The 27836-nt window shown below is 43.9% G+C and overlaps 1 protein-coding gene and 1 long non-coding RNA gene across 6 annotated transcripts in view; one reads left to right on the top strand and one right to left on the bottom strand.

The window, feature by feature from the left end:
* PSD3 (pleckstrin and Sec7 domain containing 3) overlaps positions 1–23039 on the bottom strand; it is a 150870-nt gene extending 127831 nt beyond the window's left edge. The window contains exons 1-2 of one of the 5 annotated variants that reach the window (XM_054031577.1): positions 22990–23039; positions 12806–12917 (exon numbers count right to left, since the gene is read on the bottom strand). In XM_054031577.1, coding sequence (XP_053887552.1) covers positions 12806–12917; positions 22990–23010 — 133 coding nt within the window. In that variant the 5' untranslated portion in view covers positions 23011–23039. Of the gene's footprint in view, positions 1–12052; positions 12100–12805; positions 12918–22735; positions 22892–22989 lie in introns of those variants that run through there. The other 4 variants (XM_054031578.1, XM_054031579.1, XM_054031580.1 and 1 more) reach the window with 4 other exon arrangements.
* On the top strand, positions 595–7099 carry LOC128838990 (uncharacterized). The gene is made up of 2 exons (XR_008445340.1): positions 595–689; positions 6783–7099. It is a non-coding gene; the product is annotated as an uncharacterized LOC128838990 (long non-coding RNA).
* Positions 23040–27836: the final 4797 nt, after the last annotated feature.

The following is a 27836-nucleotide window of genomic DNA, read 5'->3' as shown; positions in this document are numbered from 1 at the left end:
AAAGCTCTACGGTGCATCCAAAGAATAGAGGAGTGCTAGTTAAAAGACTCACTGGGCTAAAGCAAAAACTACACGTTTGCAGTAGAGATTTAGGGTCTTATTCTCATTTACACTACATCCCCCGTTATACTGATCTTCCAATATAAAGCCCACTCCAAGGTCCCTTTACACGGCCAGGGTTGTGAAAGAGCCCTACTCTAAATAAGAATCTGGCCCTTTATTGGAGTCCCAGGAAGAAACAGCAAATTGATTATCTCCAACTAGATTCAATCTAAAATGTTCCTAAAGAAAACATGTGAAATAAGCAATCAAAGCAATAACCTTTTCTGATATGACCTACAGAACCAACTTCCACAGTCAACTTTACCGTGGTCTCTATTCTTTGCAGGAACACATTCTGGAAGGTCGACCAGCGACCACCTGTTCTTAAAAAAGGCTCACTACAACACTAGTGCCTTATTTCAGGTAGCAGTGTTTAAAGGAGCTCGAGTTCTTTAAGGGAAACCCCTCCCCCTCTTCCCATCCACCACCACAGCATCATGTCTTGCTACAGCTCCCAGCATATCCTGTCTAGCCCCCATCCCCCAACATGACTGCATTACAAACAAGGCTAGAAAAGGAACAGCAAAATCAGGTGCTCCGCTGAAGATAAGCAGAACAATAAACGATGAAAGGATACACTCTTTCAGGTAACACCAATTTCTACTTTCCATTTAAGGCTGCTTCTTTCGATAAAGCAAAATAAAAAATAAAAAGGCTCTAAGCTAAAATAGCAAGAGAAGTGTACGGAAGGAAAGCTGAGACACTGGAAAATATAACCTGAGAGCAGCTGGCACTTTTTTGATGCCTAGAGATTTAAAGAATCCATTACTTAATCTGCACTGGCATAAATACGATACTTCATATGTAAATAATCAACCATCAAATTTCAATCTAACACAGGAGCTTGGTCATGACATAATAAAGGAAAGGCTAGGAAGCAAAAAGAAAATGAATCAAACACACATTACAAATATAGAAAGACATTTTCACAGGAACATTTTACAAAAATGTCTCTCTCTCTCTCTCTGTTAGCTAGCTAGCTAAATATATATTTATTTCAACAAAGTCTCCTACTCACAGAGATTACTGTAGCTCCAGCAGTTACCCATTGGTCAATGAATATGCATAGATCATCAGTTTATCTATAATGATACAAGCTAATTCAATTGCTGCTGTTCTAGTCAACTGGAATCAAAATAGTTTCAAATTTCCTGGCAGCCCGCTGCCCTGCATTGCACACGGAGATGTAAATGGAAGCATTCTGAGCATTATGAAACTGATGAGGGAACTGCAGTCTCATTCACTCTATCACAGAAGCTAAGGAGTCCAACTTGGCAGCTTATAGAAAATAGCTCCACTAGGGATTTTCTATAGTTGAGAAGATTATTTCCGGGGAGATATTTATGATTAACAGGAGTTTGTTTTATTATAATCAGATTCATCAACACAAAAGAATCAAGAGTACAAAGGCAGTTCTGAGAGTGTAATACTAGCCTTGTAGTAACAGAGGCACAATGGCACTTTCGCATTATAGCGCATCTTCTCTGATGCAAGCATGACTGCACACAAAGACAAGTTTCTTATATTTTAATTGCCCCCAAGCCCGTGTACTGTTCAGAAGCTATATTTTAAATTAAAAAGATTGAAGAATTTATACTAATTATGCTTTCCTTTTTTTTTTTCCCCTTTTCTTTTTTTCAAATTTAAGCAAAAAAAAATCTGTTTAAGGAGGGAAAGTACCATTGGTGATACAGAATATTAGTGTATATCACTGAACAACAACTTGCAGGAGTCATGTAATTTACTTACTAACTAAACCATCTCAAAGGCACAGAACCTCCTAAAGTGTCATCTTAAAGTCCCTCTAACAATACTGGAACTATTTGATTTTATCAAGAGTATCTCGTATCACAGAGAAATGGAACTGGCTCAGCCAATCAGAGAGCAGGGATACTGTACACTTACAAATCGTTTTTTTCTGCAGTTCTTTAGTTTCTAAATGATGCAACTCCCTGTGCCTTGATTGGTTCCGACTGGTGGATGAACTTTATTAGCCAAAATAGAAGGATTTGCATAATCATAGTACAACTCTTCTATAATGGTACAGCAAATATCCAAATCTCTCTGTTTTGATCTTCCTACGTTGATCTTCCTGCTCTGCCTGGCACCTCTCCTCAGGATTTTCAAGCTGTCTGCTAGCAACAAAGATATTGCCTGAGCTTCATATGCCCTTTAGCTGAAACCAGGAAACCTCCAGAATTTACATGAAAGAAAGGGGAGAAAGGGCTGGGAGATGTATGAAAGGGAAATTGTTTTACAGGAGGAGGTGGAGAGAGACAGCCAAAAGGAAAGAAGTGGGGATCAGAAGTTCCTGCTATCTTCATTGTGACCAAGTATTACGATGTTATCACGAACTCCTGATAGTATTCTTTTTGAACTCCCAGTGCCTGGAGTCCTGTGGTTATGTCAGAATCCCAGCATTCATTAAAAAAAAAAGCTTGAAAATGTAAACTCTAACAAGCTCAAAGATCAGACAGCAACTGAAAAGAACACAAGATTTATTCTTTAAGTCTCATGATATTTTGGGTCCTGACTTCAACACTTTGGGTTGGCAATACTGTGTAACTCAACCTTAAACGCCATCTTTTCAAACACTGCCAACTCCTCCAAATGGTTAGGAGTGTTGTGAAGTCTACAGTGCAACTAAAAACGCATAAAAACTAAAAATCCAATGGTAGCAGGCTTCACTAGACTACCCCGCAGGCTGGAGAGAAGACGCCATCATTCTGCACCAAGTCAGAGGCCTGCACGTAACAATACCCTTGGAACAAGACAAAAGTTCAAGAATAACATCCAGCCTGTCCTAGGAGAATTCAGCACAAAGGATTATTAATTACAAACTGCTGTAGTGGCCACAGATGGCCAATGAGATGGCTCAATCTCTAGGGTCATTACCTTGAAAGCTGCAATAGTAGAAGAGAGCAGCTGCTAGCACAGGCTGAAATGAGTTCATGGAACAGGGATGGATGGAAAAACAACTGAACTCAGTATTCTGATGGTTTCAGGGTAGCAGCCGTGTTAGTCTGTATCCGATGCATTACCAATTCTCACAATGTTTTTGCCAGTCTCATAATATTTGGTATTCCTCTTAAAGCCCCAGCTCCTGGATTCAAGTAATTACATTAGACTCTCAGCTCCCCCCCCCTTTTTTTTTTTTTATTAAAGAGTTAATAGCCTCATGGTTGCAGTAAAAATGTGACCCCCTAACAGCTCAAAAAAACACAAAGCACATTAAAAAAACCCACAAATTTATTATTTTTAAAATCTCATTATTTGCCTGGGATCTGACTTATGCTTTTTAAAACGGTTGGGCTCGGGAAAAGTTTTTTAAAAACCCAGTCTTTAGCTATACTATTGAATTTTTGGAAAACCAACAACATGTAATTGCTGATAGGGCTGTCAAGCGATTAAAAAAGTTAATCGTGATTAATCATGCAATTAACCGTGCTGTTAAACAATAATCGAATAGCATTTATTTAAATATTTTTGGATGTTTTCTACATTTTCAAGTATATTGATTCCAATTACAACACAGAATACAAAGTGTACAGTGCTCACTTTATATTTATTTTTATTAGTGCAAATATTTGCACTGTCAAAAACAAAATAAATAGCATTTTTCAATTCATCTAATACAAGTACTGTAGTGCAATCTTTTTATCATGAAAGTTGACCTTACAAATGTAGAATTATGTACAAAAAATTAACTGCATTCAAAAATAAAACAATGTAAAACTTCAGAGCCTACAAGACCACTCCGTCCTCCTTCTTGTTCAGCCAATCGCTCAAACAAGTTTGTTTACATTTGCAGCAGATAATGCTGCCCGCTTCTTGTTTACAATGTCACCTGAAAGTCAGAACAGGCGTTCGCATGGCACTGTTGTAGTCGGTGTTGCAAGATATTTATGTGCCAGATGCGCTAAAGATTCATATGTCCCTTCATACTTCAACCACCATTCCAGACAACATGCGTCCATGCTGATGACAGGTTCTGCTCGATAACGATCCAAAGCAGTGTGGACCGACACATGTTCATTTTCATCATCTGAGTCAGATACCATCAAATATTGATTCTTTATTTGATGGTTCAGATTCTGTAGTTTCCGCATTGGAGTGTTGCTCTTTTAAGACTTCTGAAAGCATGCTCGACACCTCATCCCTCTGAGATTTTGGAAAGCACTTCAGATTCTTGGGTACAGTGCTGTAGCTATCTTTAGAAATCACATTGGTACCTTCTTTGCATTTTGTCAAATCTGCAGTGAAAGTGTTCTTAAAGCAAACATGTGCTGGGTTATCATCCGAGACTGCTATAACATGAAATATATGGCAGAATGCAGGTAAAAAAGAGCAGGAGACATACAATTCTCCACCAAGGAGTTCAGTCACAAATTTAATTAACACATTTTTTTAACAAGCGTGATCAGCATGGAAGCATGTCCTCTGGAATGGTGGTCCAAACATGAAGGGGCATATGAATATTTAGCATATCTGGCATGTAACGCCTGTTCTCACTTTCAGGTGACATTGTAAATAAGCAGCAGACACCATTATCTCCCGTAAATGTAAACAAACTTGTTTGTCTTAGTCCTACTTTTTCAGCCAATCGCTAAGTGCAGGGCCGGCTCCAAGCACCAGCTTCTCAAGCAGGTGCTTGGGGCGGCCGCTCAGGAGAGGGGCAGCACATCCAGGTATTCAGCGGCAATTCGGCGGACGGTCCCTCACTCCGCTTGGGAGTGAAGGACCTCCCGCCGAATTGCAATCGCGGCTTTTTTGTTTTGGTTTGGTTTGGCTGCTTGGGGCGGCCAAAACCCTGGAGCCGGCCCTAAGTGGACCTGTAGGCGCTAAAGTTTTACATTGTTTTGTTTGAGTGCAGTTATGTAACAACAACAAAAATCTACATTTGTAAGTTGCACTTTCATGATAAAGAGATTGCACTACAGTGCCTGTATGAGGTGAAAAATACTATTTCTTTTATCATTTTTACAGTGCAAATATTTGTAGTCAAAATAATAATACAAAGTGAGCACTGTACACTTTGTATTCTGTGTTGTAATTGAAATTAATATATTTGAAAATATAGAAAAAAAATCCAAAAATATTTCATAAATTTCAATTGCATTCCATTGTTTAACAGTGTAATTAAAACTGCGGTTAATCACAATTATTTTTTTTAATCACGATTAATCTTTTTAGTTAATCACATGAGCTAACTGCGATTAATCGACAGCCCTAATTGCTGAGGTTCTCGGGGCATCTGAGGGGCAAGTGAGAGTTAGGAGTAAGGACTGGACTGCATTTCTTAATGCACCACTACTTAAGCCACTCATGCTAAATGCTCAAAGGAGACCAAACTTACACACAGAGAATCTGCAGACTTCCAAGGAGGGTTTTTATTGGCAATGAGGGTCTAAAGGAAATGATCATATTCCCATATTCCCCATATCGGCATTTAGCAACAAACTATGGATCTTTGCAGCCATCCCAAAAGAAATCACACACAAAAATGTTCAGATGTATTTTATTTTCAGACTTGGGACCAATCAGCCACCCCACAAAACATTACAGGCACTGAATATTGAGGCAGACAGGCACAAAGACTACCTATATTTTTGGGACTTAAACCAAGAGGAGACGTTGCTGGTAAAGGTGCAGCCGGATATTAAGCAGACACTTTTCAGCAGGGTTCTACAGTGAACGAGGAGTTTCCCCTTAGGAGGTTGGGCAATGTAAAAAGAAGGAAGTTACAGCAGGGGAAAGCTGGCCTTGTGGTTACGGCATCAGCTTGTGACCCAGGAAATGTCTGTTCTATTCCTGGCTGTGCCACAAATGTCCATGTTATGTCAGACCCCCGCTATGCACATCCATTATAAGACCGTGTTTAATAATATGACCACATACTGTTTTTCCACGGCGTACTCCGGGGCTCAGTCAGGGTTGTGCAGTGAAGGAGACTGTTGTGTCCCTGCCTTATTCGTTGCAAAGCTGCCAGGCATACAGTGAAGGAGGAAGAGGATTACAGGACAATGAAGGACAGTTTTGTGGTTAAGGCAGCTGAATGCTGTCCTGGGGGAATCAGATTCTATCCTGCTTCTGCCAGAGTTCCCTTGTGAGGCTGGGCAAGTTACTTAAAGCAAACTTTTCACAGGCGGTCACTAATGATGGGTTCCTCGTTTTCTGGGTGTCCAATGCAAGGCACCTGGGGCCTGAATTTCAGAAGTGCTGAGTGCTCACAACTGCAGTTGAAGTCAGGGGGAATCACGGATGCTCAGTGCCTTTGAAAAAGTCAGGCCCCAAGTAGCTCAAAACAGGGATCCAAAATGAATGGACTCTTGCAAATTTTGCCCCTGATCTCTGTGTCTCTGTTCCCAGTCTGTAGTATGAAGATACTGTTACCTTAAGACTGGCACTTCCTTACTCCTGAGTGCTTGATTCTGCAACCTTAATAATATACTTTCAACTTCTTTTCTTTAACTCGTTTGCTGTGATATCCTTGACCCTGAGCTGCAGTGTTTATTGAGTCTAAGATGTGGTTATCTCCTTCACAGAAAGCAGCTGCCGGTTATTATAACAACTTTAACCACCCTGTTTTCAGATTTAGGTCAGGTTGTTTCCAGAGCCCTCTTACAAAACAATACAGTTGATAGTATAATGCCTCAGAGCCTTTTATTTGGTTTCCTCAGGTCGTTATTGAAGTCTGGATTTCTAGTCTGTCAGTGCTGATTCTGGGGCTAGCCTCACATCTGCAGCATTCAGTCCTTGACTGGCCATGGAGCATGCCAAAGGGAGGAATAACAAAATGGGAGCTGCCACGCTTGATCAGACTCATGGTTCATCTGACTGTGGCCAATACCAGATGTTTCAGAGGAAGGTGCAAGCAACTGCATAGTGAAAAAGCATTGAATAATCTGTTCTTCCTAAATCCCCATCAATTAGGCACTGTTTGATGGCCTGAACTGTTTATATCTTTCATTTAATAAAAAGAAAATGTTTAATCCTGTCACATGTAGCTATGAATATCCTCTTCCTTACTAAGCTGTTTGCCACACTGCATCTTGTGACAATGAGTTCCAGGTGTTAACTATGAGACAGTGTAACACAGTCCCACACTAATGGTTCAGAACTCTGGCTATTCTTTAATATAGCCGGGATTGCAGTGGGGTAACTAGCTGAAAAAAATCCATTCACAACCTGTGGATTCAAATACATTTGACGAAGTGATGAATTTACAGATGGAGGCTTGAATTTCACCATTTTAAAAATTTTGCATTTGAATCCCATTTAATTTGGGTACATTCTATATATTTCTCCTTGTGTTTTCTGTCCATTCCAATTAACCCCTTATACATAAAGAATAATCTCTGCTTTGGCCTCTTAGAAAAAGAAGTTTGGGGGCTCACCAAGAGAGCACAGCTGCAGAGGGGAACCTCAGAGAAAGAAATCCAGGTGTTCAGAATTGCCTTGGGAGTGGAAAGAGTGAGAGATGAAAAGGTCATGGCTGATTGGGTTTTTAGATGAGGGGGGCAGTCGAGAGGAAACAGGAGAAAGGTAGAGAGGGGAGCAGGGTAGGAATGTAGGTGAGGGAACATGTGGAACCTAAGGGACAGGAATTTGGCAGGGAATTTAGTGACAAGGAAGGGATATAGGGAGAACAAAGGTTCAGGGAAACATTACCTGATGGAAGGAGGATGCGGAAAGTAGGGATGGGGATGGGAAGGGGAGGTTTATCTGTTGAGAGGAGTGGAAGCAGGAAGAAAGAGGAAATGATGTGGAGAAGGGCAGTGAGGCAAGTGGGGAAGAGGAGGAGAGCAAAGGGAGGCAGAAAGATTAGTGAGACAAGCACAGTGCTTAGTCAAGTGTGTGAGAAAAGTATTCTGATATTTTCTTTACATAAGGCGACCAGACTCTTTTGCCACAAGTTGACACTCAGGCTACAGAAGGGACTGAGCTTTAGGGTGACCAGATGTCCCGATTTTATAGGGACAGTCATGATTTTTGGGTCTTTTTCTTATATAGGTTCCTATTACCCCCCACCCCCTGTCCTGATTTTTCACACTTCCTGTCTGTTCACCCTACTGAGCTTGTACAAACAATAGCCACAGTGCGGTGCTCTGGATTGAGGCCGGGAGGTTTGTAGGTGAAGAAATACAGGCTCCGATTCTTGCCTTGCGTAACTGGTAGCACATGGCATCTTAATGTAACCCAGAAGATAATGGCCCCTTGAACTGTGAACTGGCTCATCAGGAATTTGTAAAGCAAGTCTTTTCCTGTAGCTGTAAAGGCGGCTAGAATTTGCATGACAACTGTACAGTTAAGAGGAAAGCATTCTAAGATGTTTGATGACTGGTAAGATTAGACTGTTCATTGGGATAAGGTTGTCAGAGTTACCGCCCTCAAAGAATCAACACAGGGTCCGAATAAAGGTTATTCAGGTGCCCTAACTGTATTTCCATACCAAACATTTTGGTGTCTTTTCCAACTTCACTGTAATGATGAATTTCCTGGCTCTCTCATTTCTTTTAAAAACAAACATTTTGTAGGGACTTTTTTTTTTTTTACTCTCAAGTTGCTGAGATGTACCTTCTACCTTCACATGGAGTTATCTGGATTTTTTCTTTTTTAATTTTATTTAAAAAAAAAAAACACATTGACGCTACAAAGGGGTGTGCCTAAATGTAAGAGGTAAGAATATTTAACCAATCTGATTTCCATACATACTTACATACTCCAGGTTTCCAAATCCACATAAATAAGTGATTTTTCAATTAGTGAGTAGACTCAGGAAGTATCTTGTATAGTCATGTTTAGTTTTGCTTTTGAAAAGTTTTGAGAAGCCGAAGGGATGAGATTTGCGTAAGGAAAGCACCAAGGAAGCAGGAGGATAAGTGGGATTGCCTCCTGCAGGATACCCGGAGGGGGTGAACTCCTTTCTGTTCCCTACAGCATGTCTATCTGCTCACTCCCTATTTCCCAGACAGCTTCCTGTCTGTGAAATACACGGGGGAAGAAGGAACAACCTTGGGCAGGTATTGAGCTCTGGTGACGTTTTTTCAAGATGTGTTTTTAAAGCCTCTTGGAAAGAGCCCTCTGACAAGACTTAGACTTTATTAGCTTTAAACAAGACAGGGAAGAGACATTTTGTTTTTTTCCTGACAACTTTATAAGCGCTTCAGCAGGACTGGGTAAGACACCATTTGCCTACAATCTGCTTTCTCCTTCTGGCCTTCAACTAGTGCCCATTTGCATAGTTGTGGCAAAACATGCTGAAGCTTATTCCACTTACTGTCAATTTCTCTAAACAGAATTCGCCATTTTGTTAAACTTCTGGACAAACCACTTCTTTCTCCCAGCTAATCACCTCAACCCCTCCCTCCTTTTCAGGGCAATCGCCCTTTTCTGATTGGCTCAGGAATAAGGAGCTGCTTTTTACCACCCAACAGAAAAACAGACTTGGAGGGGTTGGGAGACTTCCCATGTAGTCTGTGAAGTTCCTGGGGGACCCGACCTGTAATTGGGTGCTGAAGTGATTGAGCCATACGGCAACACAAATATTTCCCCACATTTGAACAAGACAAGCAAAAGACGAACGAATGGAATGCCCATCTCAAGTCAAACTACGTTTGGCTTTGTTTCTGAAAGTTATTAGCAGCATATGGCTAAGAAGCTGTCTTCGTTTACTTTAATAACATCTGCTTCCCCACCCCCTCCTTTCTTAGTACATCAACCCTTGCTTGTGTGTAATTTCATACTAGTCTGGCATGTCCACTGTAGTGGGGTGGACACCCGCTCCTGCCTGGCAGGGGAGACCATGAGAGAAAGGGGTTACTGCTAGGGGGCAGCACCCCAGCTAACACCTCTGCCTGTAGAGGGAGATGGGCCTGGCTGCAGGGAGCTAGAGACAGGGTACCTGAGTGGAGCAGGGCTGGGGAAAGGCAGAGGAGCTGGGGAGCTCCAGCCTGGAAAGCCCCAGGCTGTGGCCTAGCATTGGGCTAATAGATACTGGGGGTTGCAGAGGGCAGCCCGAGGATAGGCAAAGGCAGCAGGTCCAAACCCTCCTTGCCAGTGATGAGTGGCTGATAGTGCAATCTATCCCTGGGCGTGGGGCTAGATGATGACTGGCAGTAGCCTTACACTGGGGCGAGGTGGGGTTAGTGGGTGGGGAGACCCAGAATGTGGGGGTACTGCAAGGGGGGCAGCAACTCGGAGAAAGGGACACTGGGGTCCTGGGAGGGACACGGGGGCCAGCGGTAAGGCGGATCACCGGCCTGCAGAGGGCGCTCCAAGGCTGGCAGAGCTAATTCCCATGGACGACCAGCAGGAGGCGCTGCAGGGGTGAATCCACTCCCTTACACCATGTTTTCAAAAACTGAAGAAACACCATGCAAGTTTGTCCTGTGATTTTTAAAAGGCTTTCAATAAGGTAGAGGAGAGGATCTTCCAGGCCCAGAGCCTCTTCCCAACTGACCCAAAAAGTGGTGCTTGGTTAAACAGAAATGCCAGACAAATGCTGCCTTCCCAGTTGGTCAGTGGCCTCTGTAAGTTCATACCCATGCTTTGGCAAGGCTGTGTTTGAGACAGAGAGAGCTAAAGATAAAATTATTTTCCATGCGTCACACACACACACACACACACACTCTTCAACTAAGGAGCACTCTGGTCCATTTTTCTCCCAGGATAAAGACTGGGAGAGCCATGGAATACATGAAATTAGCCAATTGTTTACTGGCATCTTTTCTTAACACAGCTGGTCCACTTTCCCACAGTACCAGTACCTTCAGGTCAGACAGTGTGGTCTCGCAACATTTTTAGAGAATTTGTTTTATAAGAAAGGCAGTAAAACTGAATAGGAGAGAGGGCTTCTGGACTAAAAGAAAACAAAGAATTAACTAGTTTATACTTGGCTTTTGCAAACAACTTTGCTAAGAAGAATGTGTCCATAAGAGGAAATAGATTTGGGTATTCTTTCCTCCAGAGGAGTGGGTTTTGGACTGAGGTGTGGACGGGCAATCCCAATTTGTACTAAAATAAGAGTTTCTTTGAGCTACTGTTTGAATGGTACCTTAAACCAGAAAGGTTAAAATACAGACATACACACAGAGTGGGGAAAGATATTGATGAAATTATGGGGGGGGGGGGGGGGGGGGGGGGGGGGGGGAGTGCCTATATGGTGGACATGTTCAATTATTAAATAGTATTAGGGTGCAATTGTAACCAAGTATTACAATTGTTGAACATTTATTAACACATATTCCTTTTAAACCACTCCCTCTAGGGAGCCCTTAAGCAGATTACCAAGAACAAATCTTTCATTTATTAATAGCTCCTAGACTATTGGTAATTTCTCACTGGTAACAGGGTTGGCAGGGGTGAGGAATGGCTCTGAGAAATACTGGAAGTTGTTGATGTTATGTACACAGCCCAGCAGACAGAGGACTAATAGGTAGGTAGTAAGTATTTATTCAATACGTTTGCCCACAAAAGCCATTGCATTTGACAAATTTCTCTGAATGGTAGCACATATGAGGACTTGCTTTGGTTTGTTAGTTAGTAAAGACAGAATTCTCAGGTTAAGATGTTTCCAGAAACACTGAACATGCATGACAACTCTGCTGTTGCCTAATGATACTCTAAACAAGAGATGAGTTCATAGTGAATCATGTTGTACTTTGGTAACATATTTGGTGATGATCTGTAAAGTTGTTTACATTTCCTAAATAAACAAGTTAAAAAATTAGGCGTGTTGGATTTCCTGATAAAAACAAAGAAAATTCAGCAAGAGCCTTGGAGAAATTACTCATCGTCTGGACTTGAATTCTGTTCATTTAGTTTTTCTGCCCACTTCAAAATCTGCTTCTGAACAGATTCTTGCACATTTTTGGTGATAAAAGACTCCTTCTTTTAACTAAAAATGGCATCCTAACGACAGCCCATGATCTGGAAGGTTTAAACTTACCAAGATGCAAGGAGTAGCATCTCCTCAGACTAGACTGCCTCTCACTCCTGAAATAAAGGCAAGGATTTGTAGTAATCCAAACAAGAACTGAGAGAAATGGGCATCTCCACTATAGTTCTTTACTCTGCTTGGCCCAGGGCTAGCTGGGGGAGGAGGCGAATGTCCTTACTACCGAACAGGAGGCTGACCCATAGATATTACTTCTTGCTGCTGCATCCAGAAAATAAAATGGTGAGTGGAGTTTTTCCAATACAAACAGAGAAAAAAGTTTAGCTTGAGTGTTCAGCCTAGAATAGCTAAATTAAATCTTAGGTAATTGTAGCTACAGATATAGAATCATCCAGAAACACTTTACGTGTACATGCAGTGAATATCAAAAGAATTGGCAATGATTTGATTAGAAAGTGTGGTTAAAATTACTCACATTGTACAGCTGGCAGAAATAGGAGCTGTGAGACTTACTGTACAGACTCCTGGAGAAATACTAAACGTGTCTGGCACACAACTTTTACAGTCACGTGATAGCGTCCCCATTGAAACAGAGAGGAAGGCAGTGCTACATGCTACAGGATTGCAGTCACATCAGTGCTGACACAAGGGGTCCAATTCTCATTTAGAGCAAGGCTCCTTTACGCTGCAAATTAGGTCAACATGCACTTTTAAGCACTTTTACATCAGTACACTGTAAGCTAGCTTCAGTGTAACTGAGAATCAGGCTCTGTATGTCCTTCAAGCCGTGGAAAAAGCACTTACCTGTTTCTGAAGGTTTCTGTGTTTCTGACCCACCAAACAGAAATTCATATCTGGCCTTGGCAACACTCTGGGAATGAGCCAATACATCGTTAACCCAAACAAACGCTTCTGCCTGTAGAGTCAACACAAAAACAGGGTTAGTCTTTCACTTAAAACGTGGAATGTTAATACTGAATCATTCTGCATGTCATCGACTAGGGATTTTCAAAAATCACTTTGCACAGAGCAAACCCTTCCGCCTCTGAAGTCAATGGGAGGAGAGTCAGGCCAAGGCGAAGCACTTTTGAGAAGTCCATCTCTAAGTCTTACGGTCAAGATTTTCAGGAGTGAGCAGTGATTTTGGGGCCCAAATTTGCAGCACCTTAAGGGGCTTAGTTAACAGAGGGTGGGTACTCAGCAAAGTCAGTGATCACTTTCAAAGGACCTTGGCCTATGCATATAGCTTTAGGCACCCAGTTTGAAAACCAGACCCCAAGTCACTGTAGGAACAAATACTGAAAGGCACATTAAAATCTTCTTTAAAAATTACCATTTCCCAATTGAGGAGCACGCTCAAGTTTTTCAAGATGAATTCTGCAACACTGAATAAATAGTACCTTCTATACTAGGTGATATTTCTTTGTAGTAAGTTTTGGGCACTGGATTTCTTCTGTCATGTGTGACTGTCCATGTAACAGAATTATAAGCAATGGGGGAAAGAGAGAAATGATCAACTATAAAGAATACTGATTAGTAAGTTTTGCTCCCAAATCTCTTTCCACTTTGGGAGCATTACCGCCTGGAAGACTTAGGCATAAAAGGTGCACACTAAGAAAAGGTATGACTAAGAGTTCAAAATTTACTCCATATTAAAAGAAGGCCTTGTTTTGTGGAGAAGTTAGTGTCGCAATCTACTGAACAAGCAGGATTACAGCTTGCGAAAGGTGGGTCCTCGCTAAGGGCTCACGAAAGACTTAGAAACACAAACTTCATGATAAGGATCTATATTGCTGGGGCTATTTAATCACAGAATCTAGAGATGGAGATGGCCTTTCGGGTGGAATCCTGGCCCCCCTGAAGTCAATGGAAGTTCAGCAGGTTCAGGATTTCACCCATTATGTTTTCTGCAATGGATGGATGGGCAGATGAGCACCTCACCCCCCATTCCCAAACAGCTGCTGCAGTCTTCCCTGGCCACTCCTCCCCTCCCCCACCCCTAACTTTCTTCTGCTGAGCCACCTTTGCTGAATTTGGCTCAGCATTTTGATGGTTGGCGTATAAAATCCTACACAGAGTCATGAGTATTTGGCCAGTAAAAAGAACAAGGGTCTCAAGAGGGAAGCCTTTTAGGAGACCTGATCCATCAGGATAGCTATTAACAGTGAACCTCCTGAAGCTGCCCGATCAAGTCAGCTGCATACTACGCCCAGCTACAACAGTGTATAACAAAAGATTTGTCCAAATGATTAAACAAGCTGTGCATTCTTCATAAGGAAGCTACTTGGATTAGACGTGCTTCTCATTGTACACTTGTAGCAGGCGCACAAATGAGGCCTCTTCATGTGTAGAGAAAAACCTGGTTTGACTTTCTAAAAGTGTAACAGTGGCTGCTTGAGCAACAAGTGCCAGTAGATCAATAGGTGATGAAAGTCAAAGTCTTTAAACCAGCATATTCGCTCTTCACTACCCTAAGGAGTTAGATGGGATCCTACCCATACAGAACCAGTAGCAAATTGTGCCATGCTGTCAGGAAAGAAATTCTTGTTCCAGTTCACTACACCCTAAGCATCATCCAACAAGAGCCAGAAATTCCTGTCATTTTAATTTATAAGCTAAGATTTATAAAAATGGGTGCCTAAAATTAGACTAAAATCTTCCTTCAGATACCTAAAAAAACCAGCAGAGTGCTCAACATTCTTGGAAACAATATGGCCACTTACTCAGGTGTCTAAGTATAGACTTGGGCTACAATTCTTATTTACTAGGGCTGTCAATTAGTCGCAATTAACTCATGCAATTAACTCAAAAAAATTAACCGCGATTAATTGCAATGTTAAACAATAGAATACCAACTGAAATTTACTAAATATTTGTGGATGTTTTTCTACATTTTCAAATATATTGATTTCTATTACAACACAGAACACAAAGTGTACAGTGCTCACTTTATATTACGAACATTTGCACTGTAAACATGATAAACAAAAGAAATAGTATTTTTCAATTCACCTCATACAAGTACTGTAGTGCAATCTCTTTATCCTGAAAGTGCAACTTACAAATGTAGATTTTTTTTTATTACATAACTGCACTCAAAAACAAAACAATGTAAAACTTCAGAGCCCACACATCCACTCAGTCCTACTTCTTGTTCAGCCAATCGCTAAGACAAAAAGTTTGTTTGCATTTACAGGAGATAATGCTGCCTGCTTCTTGTTTACAGCGTCACCTGAAAGTGAGAACAGGCATTCGCATGGCACTTTTGTAGCCGGTGTTGCAAGGTATTTACATGCCAGATATGCTAAACATTCGTATGCCCCTTCATGCTTTGGCCACCATTCCAGAGGACATGCTTCCATGCTGATGATGCTCGTTAAAAAAATAGTGCATTAATCAAATTTCTCTCCTTGGGGGAGAACTGTACGTCTCTGCTCTGTTTTACCCACATTCTGCCATATATTTCATGTTATAGCAGTTTTGGATGATCACCCAGCACGTTGTTCATTTTAAGAACACTTTCACAGCAGATCTGACAAAACACAAAGAAGGTACCAATGTGAGATTTCTAAAAATAGCTACAGCACTCGACCCAAGGTTTAAGAATCTGAAGTGTCTTCCAAAATCTGATCGAAACAGGGTGTGGGGCAGGCTTTCAGAAGTCCTAAAAGAGCAACACTCAGATACGGAAACTACAGAACCCAAACCATCAAAAAAAGAAAATCAACCTGCTGGTGGCATCTGATTCAGATGATGAAAACGAACATACGTCAGTCCGCTTAGCTTTGGATCGTTATCGGTCAAAACCAATCATCAGCATGGAGGCATGTCCTCTGAAATAGTGGTTGAAGCATGAAGGGACATATGAATCTTTAGCACATCTAGCACGTAAATCTCTTGTGACGTTGGCTACATCAGTGCCATGCGAACGCCTGTTCTCACTTTCAGGTGACATTGTAAACAAGAAGCGGGCAACATTATGTCCTGCAAATTGTAACCAACCTTGTTTGTCTGAGCGATTGGCTGAAGTAGGACTAAGAGCCTACAAGTCCACTAAAGTTTTACATTGTTTTATTTTTGAATGCAGGTTTTTTTTGTATATAATTCTACATTTGTAAGTTCAACTTTCACGATAAAGAGATTGCACTACAGTACTTGTATGAGATGAATTGAAAAATACTATTTCTTTTGTTTTTTACGGTGAAAATATTTGTAATAAAAAATAAAGTGAGCACTGTACAGTTTGTATTCTGTGTTGTAATTGAAATCAATATATTTGAAAATGTAGAAAACAGCGAAAGATATTTAAATAAATGCTATTCTATTGTTGTTTAATGGCGCTTAATTTTTTTAATTGCTTGACAGCCCTATTATTTTCACTGGACTATATCCTGACTTTCAGGCCTCTTTTATACCGCTTTGGCATTATACACGGGCTTCACTGTAAATGAGGCTCAGGCCCTTAGGACCAGGGCCGGCTCCAGGCACCAGCTGAGCAAAATGGTGCTTGGGGCGGCAGATTGTTCGAGGCGGCGTTCCGCCCAATCCTAGGGCGGCACGGCCACTTCTCTTTTTGTTCCGCTCCGGCCGCCCTGTAGGGGGCAGTGGCGCGGAGAACCAGAGCCCCCTGCAGGGCAGTCCTCTTCCTTCCCTCCCTGCTGACTGGAGCCCTCGCGGCAGGAGGCGGTGCAGCGGGAGGGGCCGTGTGGCAGCGCCCCGCTGTAGCCCTGGCCACCCCCTTCTCTCTCTCTCCCGCCCGCTCCCTCCCCCACCCGGTCCCCCTGCACCCACGCTCCAGCCACGCCGCATGTTGTTTTTTTTTTTTTTTTTTGCTTGGGGCGGCCAAAAAGCCAGAGCCAGCCCTGCTTAGGACTTTAACTTTAGGCACCCATTTTTAAAGATCTTAGCCAGAAGTAGTGCAGTTTTAACATCATGGAGTGACAGCTGCCATTAAGTCCGTCTCTGAAGACTGTGCTGCAGTAAAGGGCCCGGCTGGAACTGTTGGCTCAAGCACAATGCTGGGAGTTAAGATTCCTCATTTCTGTTCCCAATTTTGCCACTAACTTTGGGGCTGACCCAAAGCCCATTGGAGTCACAAGGTCTCAGAAGCCAAGAGTTTAGCAGCATTCAGAAAAAACCTGGACATTTACAGGGAACATTCCGAGCTGCATTAGTAAGGATTAAAAAATAAATATAAGTTTGGAAGTGATATAAATCCTCATACTTCAGGGCATAAGCCAACTCCCTCAGCTGGAGGTTAGGAAGAAACATGCCTCATAAGCAAGTAATAACACTCTTTAAATCATATTACGCTCTTAGCCTTGTGGCAGCGAGGTCCCACCCTACTCACCAACTCCATTTCTGCAGCATGTCATGCTTGGGCTTACTAAATACAGAAAGCTATTTGAAAGTGCACAGCACACATGGCTCTCCCCCATGTCACCTAGACCCGCTATTCTCATTTAGCAGCTTGAGGGCTGCATGAAGTAACAAAAAAGAAGGTAGCAAATTATATGTCTCTCAGTGTAGTTTCCCATGAAAATTCCCTAGGCATTTGTATATGCAGTTCATATCCATTAAAACTGACTCCAATGCAAAGAATTTTCACTAAGGCTTCAGTGGTGCATTAGGCCTTTAATGGTGGTCCTTAGTGATACTCCAGTGCAGTGCACCTGTATGTGGTTTACCCTGATGTTTTACCCTTAATGGCAGAACAGTATATTTTTAAGACACAGAGGCCTTTAAGGTGTCTAAGGCCAAGATTTATTTACTTTGTTTAAACCTGAAGCTAGGTTGCTGAATCAGTCTTTAGGTATCTAAGTGGATAGCCTGATTTCCCAGAGTGCCAAGCCCTCACCAGATCCCCCAGTGGAAGCTCCTGTGTGTGCACTTTTAAGAGTCAGGCCAGTTATCTAGACATCGACCCACAAACTTAAAGCCCCACATTTGACTACCTTGGCCAGAACACACTGGTCTAGTATTCGCAATGAAAGCCAACTGTGTGCAACCACCTTCAAAAGGACGTTAATCAGACTGATGCTGAGTTATTGAACATTAGACCAGTGATTCTCAAAGTTTTGTACTCGTGACCCCTTTCACATAGCAAGCCTCTGAGTGCAACCCCCCTTATCAATTAAAAACACTTTTAAATATATTTAATACCATTATAAATGCTGGAGGCAAAGCGGGGTTTGGGGTGGAGACTGACAGCTCGTGACCCCCCTTGTGATCCCCTGAGGGGTCCCGACCCCCAGTTTGAGAACCTCTGCATTAGACAGTGTCCCTTCTGGGGCATAATGATTTCTGGAGGGGCATGTTTAACTGTAATAAGGGGCTTGTTTAAATCAGACTCAAAAATCCCACTGCCACTATTACAGCCAGATTCACAGAGAGAGCTATCCAAGGGTAAGGAACAGGGCCAGACCAGCCCGTCGCTGGGCCCTAAGCACACATACACAGTTGTTGCTTAGTCAACCCCCCTCCTCCCCAGATCAATCAGCAACTGGCTCCCACTGCACATATGCTGCCCCCCTCATGCCCACCCCCAGGGCTCTCGCTGCCGCTCTCCTGGCCAGCTTCCCTGTGCAGGCACAACTGCAGTTCCCCATCCTGTGCCTGGGGCAGCGAATCTCTGGCTAGTGGTCTGGGGCAGGAGCTGGCCCCACAGCAGCAGAGTGGAGAAGCAGCACTGGCCACCTCACTGCCCACTCAGGTTGGGCCCTGCTACCCCTCCATCACAATGGGAGCGAGGCCAAATTTGAGTGAGTGGCATTGCAACCTAGTGCACGGGTGTTACATCCCTGCTCGGTGTCCGTCCGTCCGTCCCCCCCCCCAAAAAAAAAACAAAAACAAAAACCTGGGCCCTCGACATGTGCCTAGACTGCCTATGCGTTCATCTGGCCCTGGGGAGGAAGTCTCCCCCCTCGAGAATGCCGCTTCCCCCATGAAGGAAGAAGGTATTTTTTGTCCTTTTTGGACATCTTCTTTTTCTTCTTGGGGGCAGGAGCCAGCAGGTGAATTCCAGACAAACAGAGAAAGCAGAAGGGTCACAAGCATAATACCCCAGGACAGAGCTTGGGCCTTAAACCACTAGCATCTGAGATGGTAGCAGAGCAGTTGGGTCTTCCTCTATGTGGACTGCCCATGTAAGGCGCAAAAGCAGAGCTCCAGAGACTGATACAACCCTGTGCACACCAGACCAGTGAGATACAAGAGAGTTTCCAGCACCCCAGGTCCGTGGTGGAACAGCCAGCATCACAGGGTAGCATTTCAAACGATCACAGTAGTGCAGTCCCTTTCGGCTAGAGGCCACCTGTCTCATGGCTGATAATCCTCACTCCCCAGGGACCTCTGTGCAGCTTGGGAAGGCCAGGTCCATGGCAGCCAGTGAAAGACCATGCAACATGAAGGTAATATAATCAATGCCAATCAACAGGGGCTTGTGGAAAACAGATCTGAAACTAACATGATATTTTATGACTCTAAAAAAGAGGTTCCACAGCAGTGTCCTGGTTGGTTTGGGAAATAGTCCCTGGAGTATAAAAACCTGAAGGTTCTTCCTGTTAACTAGAATAAAACCATATCCTGAGCCTAAGAGACTCTCACTATTAATCCTGACATTTGTTGTTCAGTGTGTAGAGATAAATGTGTCACTGAGGTACTAATTGTATGAGCTGCTGTTATTTGAAGATAAGCCAACACTTCAGCTGTGCATTTGATAGTAAAAAAGGAAGTAGAGAACCATGTTCATTACCAGATCAGATTAGATTTTCTGTTAAATATCTGATTAATCAATGTAACTTTCCTGAGAAACCAGGTCAAATGTCCCAGAGACAGGATATGCATGCCTGATCACTTAATCCTCTAATCAGATGTTGTTTATACATTCTGATTACTTGGTTTTGTAGCCACATATTAACAGAGTACAAATAGCATCTTCGCTCTTAACTTGTGTAAGTCTGCTACTAATGGACTCGTGAGGCAATGTCAACTCAACACCTGGATAGTCTCTTTTCAGACTAAGGGTTGGGTCTTTTGAGCTTTCAGAGAACAGCTGATACCACTCCACTACCTCCCACTGATCCTCAGTTCACCAACCTACCAGCACACAGCCTCCAGAGCTGGGAGCCATTCAGGTACCCCTCCAGTCAGGGCCCTAACATATAGTCAGTTATGCACAGGATGGCCTTTAACTCTCTCTACCATCAACCACGCGCACTCAGCTTAAAACCCATCCCTGGCTCTCTGGTCCCATACCCTTTTATAGAGCCGGAAGCTTTTCTGCATTCAAACAGTAACCTGTACTGATCTCACCTTATCAGCCATGGCTGCCAAAGTGCCTTCCCTTCGTTGGTGAAAGGGCAACTGTATCTTGCACCATCAGACCTGGCTTGGCCACTGTGATTCACACCTTTGTGGCTTCCAGGCTGATCACTGCACCTCCCTGTGCTTGGGAATAAGCTCATTGACCTTAAAGCTCCAGACCATGGCAGCAACCCTAGCTGCCAACAGTACATCACTCCATTGCACTTCTCATAATATGGGCTATCAACAGCACTGATCTTGAAGACCCTACACTGCACTGGCCCAGGCTATGTAAAAGAGCCCCTCTTACTCAGGTATTGCACCCTTATTCCTCAAGAGCGGCTTTCCTAGCAACTAGCCCAAAAGTATGGCACTCCTTTCCAGAGGAGATCGCTCTGAGTGCTGAGGTGTGTGGTCATTCCTAGGTGCAAACCCACTTTTTTAGCCACAAGAGCAACAGAAGAAAACTTGCACTCTGCCCTCACCCAGCAACCTCTTGGAAAGGAAGGAGAAATCTAGTTTATTTGCTGGATTCCTTGCTCTATTGTCTCCAATTTGCAAGCATCAAGATATTAGTGGTAGGTCCCTGGTAAGAACCCAGTTTATGCACATGCAAACGGAACAACTGGGGCCCTTCGCTACAGTTACTGAAGTTGTGTGATGCTAATTCCCACAAATCTATCAAAAAATTCTTATATCAAGACTGGAAATTGAAGTCCTGTCATGCAAATCCACCAGACATATACAGAGATGGCCCAGCCACTGCAGAGCCATCAACTGCAGTAGCAAGCCACTCCATAGGATTTCGATTCCCTCTTTCCCAATTTTCATGGGACTACCTAGCACCAAGCCCTTAACTCTATGGTGATAGATCCATTAGAAATCCTAATAGAGCCCATTTCCTCAAGCACTGCATAGGGGAAAGGATTTGGGCCATATGAATAATGCAGGAGAAATACCTTTTCATATAGATTCAGAAGCCAAGTGATGCCAGAAAGAAAGAAAGAAAGCCCCAACAAAGTGCAACTGCCTATATGTAGCCAGATCCTCAGATGCTGTTAATCAATGGTGTATTTCAGTGGAGCTCACTGAAATACACCATCTCAGGATCTGCCCCATAGTTTCACTAACTGATGAAATAGCATTTCAAGGAAGCGGTTTCTTTCCACAACACTAGCTAAACAAATATAGCTCAAATGACTGAAGTGATCATAATCAGCTACTGAGAAAGAGGCGATTTGTACAGGTTTGTGAATGACAACTTAGTTAATACACCGTTTTACATTTCTCTCTACATTTTGTAGTAGAATCTTAATTTTACAAACGCCAATCTTATGAACAACTAGTTATATAGACCATGTTTACTTGACAGGGAAAAAAGTCATATAATGGAAGTGATGTTGATGAAGAACAAGTTGACATCCCTGCACATTCTGATGCCCTCAGTGCACTGGAAATCACTTTTCAGCGGTCTGAAGGACAAGAAGAAAAAAAAGCAATGCAGTGCACCGTAGTGCAACTTACGGCGTATACCTACTGTCATTCTGAAGTGGTCACTTTTATGAACTTTTTGATTTTATGAAACCCTTAGTCCCCAATTAGTTCATAAAATAGGGATTCCATTGTTATCTACTTTGCACAAAGGACCATTAGGCTATGGCTGAAGTTACTACAAGAGCAATAACCTTTCCAGTTATCAGTTGCTCTCCCACGCCGTTTCAGTCATGTTTTATCTCAGACAAAGCACCTCGTCCAGCGGTATCCTGTGGGGTTATGCTAACTGTTTACAGTGACATGCGTCCTTTTGCGGCTAGGAGACACAGAGGAACAAGTTGTTGATTCAGCCCAAGTCTCTGCCTTGCCCCCAACAATAGCTGTAATGCTAGACAGTGGAATTATGAACAAATAAAACCTGTCAGTGCAGCAGAGCACCCTGCCTGCTATGTAGTCAGAGTGTTAGATGAAGACACCTGATGTGACACTAGCAGCACAACACAGTGGAAATCCGGGAAGTTTCCACGTCTAGCACACACTAACTTTCCTGATTTCAGAGTAGCAGCCGTGTTAGTCTGTATCCGCAAAAAGAAGAACAGGAGTACTTGTGGCACCTTAGAGACTAACCAATTTATTAGAGCATAAGCTTTCGTGGACTACAGCCCACTTCTTCGGATGCATAACTAACTTTCCTGATAGCTAAACTCAAGATTAGCAAAGAAAAACACAGGGATTGTTTCTTTTCTTTTGGCAAGACGCTGCCGTGTGGAACACGGATTGCTACCCACTTTCCTGCCTCATGTAAAACCCCCTGGAGCCCAAGGGAACGTTGCCTGGGAAATAACAAGACGACAGGGTCTCTAGGGTGTTATTGTTTCAGTACCAGCGTTGCATCTGAAAGTCAAAGACGCTGGGAAATTGCACTCATGGCAATACCTGCTCATGCAAACCTGATCCTCGCCTGCCGCACACCTGGTAGTCCCGTTTGCAATGCTCCACAGCCAGCGCGATTGCAGGCGGGAGAAACCTTCTGCAAAGAGCAACTTGGTGTTGCGCACCCCGCTTCCCAGAGCGCGGTGGGCAGCCCCGAGAGACCCGGCGCTGCAAAGCGGGAAGTGCCGCGGAACCCCCGCGGGGTGCGGGCCCGGGCTCCCCCGCGCAGCGCCGCCCCGCGGGCCGCGCTCCCTTACCCCGCCATCTCCTCCGTCCATCGCCCATCGCCGGCCCCGCGCCGCCGCCGCCGCCGCCGCCGAACTTCCCCGCGAGCCGGGACAGAGCCTGGCCCCGGCCTCTGGGCATGTGCGAGCCTGCCGCCGCGGCTGCCCTGCGCGCATGCGCCGACGGACCTGCTGCTGCGGGCGGGCGCGCGGGCGGGGGGCCGCGCGCCGGGACAGCCGCTGCCGGGCTCGCGCGGGGACAGGCCGAGTGTGCACCCCCGGAGCGGGGCGCCTCCCCTGCCCTGTCCCGCGGCTGTACCGGGCCCGCCCGCAGCCGGGCAAGCTGCCCGAAGGAGCTACAGCAGCAGCAGCCGCCCAGGAGGGGAAAGCCCAGATACCCCCTGCTGTGCACGAAGCAATTGGAGGGTTACAGGAAGCACCGGGCTTCAAAACACAGCGATTGGCTGTGTGCCCATAGGCAGAGGTTTTTCTGCTGCACCTTTATTAGAAGTACAAGTGCCACTGATTTAGGCCCCTAAACCCCTTAGGTTCTTTTAAAAAACTCAATCCAAAATAATAAATGCTTAAAATGTCAAGATTTCGCTGTAACCATGAGGTGTAGAAACTTGTTCTTAAATATCAGGGGGTAGCCGTGTTAGTCTGTAGCTACAAAAACAACAAGGAGTCCAGTGGCACCTTAAAGACTAACCGATTTATTTGGGCATAAGCTTTCGTGGGTAAAAACCTCACTTCTTCAGATGCTTATGCCCAAATAAATCGGTTAGTCTTTAAGGTGCCACCGGACTCCTTGTTGTTTTTGTGGATACAGACTAACACGGCTACCCCCTGATACTTGACACCATGCAAGGCACTAAATTTAGCCGTATGGAGTGGAAATCCATCAACCTCAACAAAAAACTTGCACAGATACAGGCAGACATCATCTTCCTCTCCAAATGCAAACAGATGGACATCATACCAAATGGATTGAAGGTAAAAAATCCATTGCAATCGACATACTACACTGACTATGGGGAGAGATTGTGCCACACACTGTCAACGAAACTGAGGAACCACCTGATCAGCATCCTGTACAGCAGACAGGAGAAGATCAAGAATGAGCCCTCAGAACTGGAGACTCTCCTACAATCCCAGCCTTCCACACAAACTTCCACGTGGCTGGACTTTACAAAAATGAGACAAGCCATTTACAATGCACACTTCACTTCTCTACAGAGGAAAAAGGCCATTAAGCTATCTAAACTCTACTTATACTATGATACCATTGGCTTCCAGGAGCTGGAGCTTTAAGAAAAACAAGTACACCTCTACCCCGATATAACACGACCCGATATAACACGAATTTGGATATAACGCTATAAAGCAGCACTCTGGAGGGGGCGGGGCTGCGCACTCCGGCGGATCAAAGCCAGTTCAATATAACATGGTTTCACCTATAACGTGGCAAGATTTTTTGGCTCCCGAGGACAGCGTTATATTGTGGTAGAGGTGTATCGTGAGTCTCACAGGAGGTGGCTACAATGGCTGTAGTTGACAATCCGGATTAAGCAGGGCATTAACTTGATTGCATTTGTCCATTATTTCTGTACACTCAAGTACATATTGTTTTAGTGCAGCATTTCTCAAATGTGGCCACCATGGACTTTTCTTGTGGCCACAGCCTCCTAGGATGGGGGCAAAGTTCTGGCCCTCTCCTGTGATGTTGCACTCCATATGCTTTATGGAAATATGCTTATGAATGTGACATAACAGGAATATGCTTTACGCTAAATACCCCTTGTATGGTGTCATTAGCTTGTAATCTACTAAGTGTATTCATCCTATGTATTATTTCTATATCTGGAGTTAGGAGAATAAGATATAAACTTGTATCACTAATGTAAACATAGTAAGTGGAGGCCATTAAGGGTGCTCCAGAAACAATCAGTTGTAAATGGCCTTAGTTACTTGAAAGCCTTACTGTGTAAGTGTGGGCCAGCCCATGGGGAATGGAGACTAGGGGTCTTACAGTGACATGTGACCATGTCACCTGATAATGAAATCCATCTTAAATCTGATACTTTTCCATTTCGAAGGAGGGGTGGGGACCGAGAGAGAGACAAAAGATTCCCACCTTGTGCCAAAGCTATAAAAGGGGGTGGAGCAGGACAAAGGGGGCAGCCAGTCATGAGAAAACCCCTGCTTACTACCCAAGATGTCTGCTGGATTTAACAAGGACTGTACCGGGGAAAGGATTAGGCCCAGACTAGGAAAGAGTCTAGTCTGTGAAAGAAGCTTATTGGAACATCTTTGAGGGTGAGATATTACCTGTAATCAGTTTCTTAATGTATTAGGCTTAGACGTGTGTGTTTTGTTTTATTTTGCTTTGTGACTTACTTTGTTCTGTCTGTTATTACTTAAAACCACTTAAATCCTACTTTTTATACTTAATAAAATCACTTTTGTTTATTAGTAAACCCAGAATAAGTGATTTAATACCTGGGGGAGCAAACAGCTGTGCATCTCTCTCTATCAGAGGGCAGACAATTTACGAATTTACCCTATATAAGCTTTATACAGAGTAAAACAGATTTATTTGGGGTTTGGATCCTATTGGGAGCTGGGTGTCTGGGTGCTGGAGACAGGTAACCTGCTGAGCTGTTTTTAGTTAAAGTCTGTGGACCAGACCTGGGTCTGTGTTGCTGCAGGCTAGCATGTCTGGCTCAACAAGGCAGGGTTCTGGAGTCCCAAGCTAGTAGGGAAAACTGGCTCAGAGGTAATCTCAGCACATCAGGTGACAGTCCCAAGGGGGTCTCTGTTACTGAACCTGTCACTCCTCCCCCTCCCTGTTGCTCCTGGATGCCCCACCTTGATGCTGATTACTGGGGCTGCCAGCACTGGTTGGGCAGACACCTGGGGCACAACGCTGGAAGAGCAGGCACCCAGTGAGTTCCCTACCTTCCCAGGGGCGGTGGGACTCAGTCTTTGGGGTTCAGTCTGGGGTGGCAGCGTGGCAGGCTCTGGCCACAGGGCTTCGGGCTCCAGCTGCCTCCCTTGGCCCCCACATCCAGGGCTTAATTTTTCTCCAGGCTTGCCAGTGCCGATTAAGTCTGCTGTGAAAAGTGATATTTGTATGTTTGTTAATATCACTTTTCACAACGGACTTACTAGCTAGAGATAAATAAATTACAATGATTTGGACGTGTATATGTGCATATTTATTTGTTTTTCCTAAAGCTAATTAAGTATCTTAGGGAAAAGTGTGAGCACAGCCACCAGCAAGAGTTGATGGCCGCACTCTGAGGCCACCAAAAAATTTGCCCTGAGAACCCGTTTTCGCGGGACTCAAAAAGTTCACTGCTGGGGCTGATGCTGTGACCAATAGTGATGCTAGGCTAGTGTATTAAGTTGTTTTCAGTTAACTTATTCAATATTTTCTCCCTTGTATTTTTGTGATATTTCACATGATTTTCAGTTCATGACATTTAAACAGTTATCAGCCGTGTGTTTCAGTTGTAACAGTTTGTGAAGTTGGCAGTACCATAAGTTCTAACAAGAAAGTTTACCTCAAGGTTGAGTCAGCACCTGTTTATAGTATGAGCACGATCAAGTTTATGTCTGAGTGATAGTGACAGTGATCTGATCTGACAGTGATGCAGACCAGGTGCCAGCTCATGCCAAGGCCCCTAGGCAGCACTGAACACTGACAAATGCATGGCTGGGAACCAGGCTGGCTCACCTGTGTGTAAGTATTATTAAAATAGATAGTAGAGTTATAAGAACAGATTTAGACTTTATGGAACGCTTGTAGGATGCTGCATGTATTAATCCTACTTATAAATATCCGTAGCCCATGTTGTAAGGTAATGTTTAAATGTTTCCTTGGTAACCCTAAAAACATTTGCTAAAGCTTCTCCCCTGAGTGTGGGGGATTTACAGTATTGCCAAGTGTGAAATGCGAGTTCACCACAAGAGGTGTTATGTTCTCTTCAACAAAAGAAGGTCTACAGCCATCAGACAAACCATTGTGGGCAAAAGACATTGTTGATTGCTTCTCCCCCTCCACCCCATCCGAAAGAGGCTACATGCACAAGCTCATGTCCCATGACAGCTTGAATGCTGGGGGACGGGAATAAAAGTGCCTGTTAAGGTGAACTTGGGATCTTTGTGCTGTCTGGACTCTGAGGGGCAAAGATTCCTAAACACAAGAAGGAGATCCCCCAGCTACTTGGCTTGGGTTAGCCCCAAAGGACATAAAAGTTTGCTTCTTGTAGAAGCTTCTGTTACATTTTGAACTGAAGATTGTACCTCATTTGTGTGTGTTTACTTGCTTTAACCTTGTAAATAACCCTCATTTCTTTTTCCTAGTTACTAAACCTTTAGTTTGTTACAGGGTTGGCTACAAGCATTCTCTTTGGTTTGAGATCTGCGTAAAACTGACCTGGGGTAAGTGACTGGTCCTGTGGGACTGGGAGTAACCTGAATATTGTTGTGATTTTGTTGTACGGGGCCATCTATCTCGGGCAGGTTTCCTTAGGGACACAATTCTTCCAGCCCCAGAATCAGACGAACATGTGCACACACATTAACAGAGCGCGTCTGAGAGGACCGGGTTCATCACATCCCAAGCTGACCCCTGATATGTTCCTGGACTGAGCAAGCTGGGTCGAGCAGCACTTCCAATCTGCCACCCTCTTATGCCCCAGGTTCAGCACGTCCCTATCCCCACTGTCACGTTACAATTGTTCTGGTAGTAACCCACCTGATGAGCAAACCCCACGGGATTTTTGGGCGCTGCAGGGATCTTTAGCTTAGGTACGAGGAGTGTTGCTGCAGAGCGAATGAGGAAGCCAAAAAACACCCACGAGGGGGGAGGGGGG

Source organism: Malaclemys terrapin, chromosome 6 (genome assembly GCF_027887155.1).
Source record: "Malaclemys terrapin pileata isolate rMalTer1 chromosome 6, rMalTer1.hap1, whole genome shotgun sequence".
Taxonomy (NCBI): Eukaryota; Metazoa; Chordata; order Testudines; family Emydidae; genus Malaclemys; species Malaclemys terrapin.
This window is presented reverse-complemented; position numbering and strand designations above follow the sequence as displayed.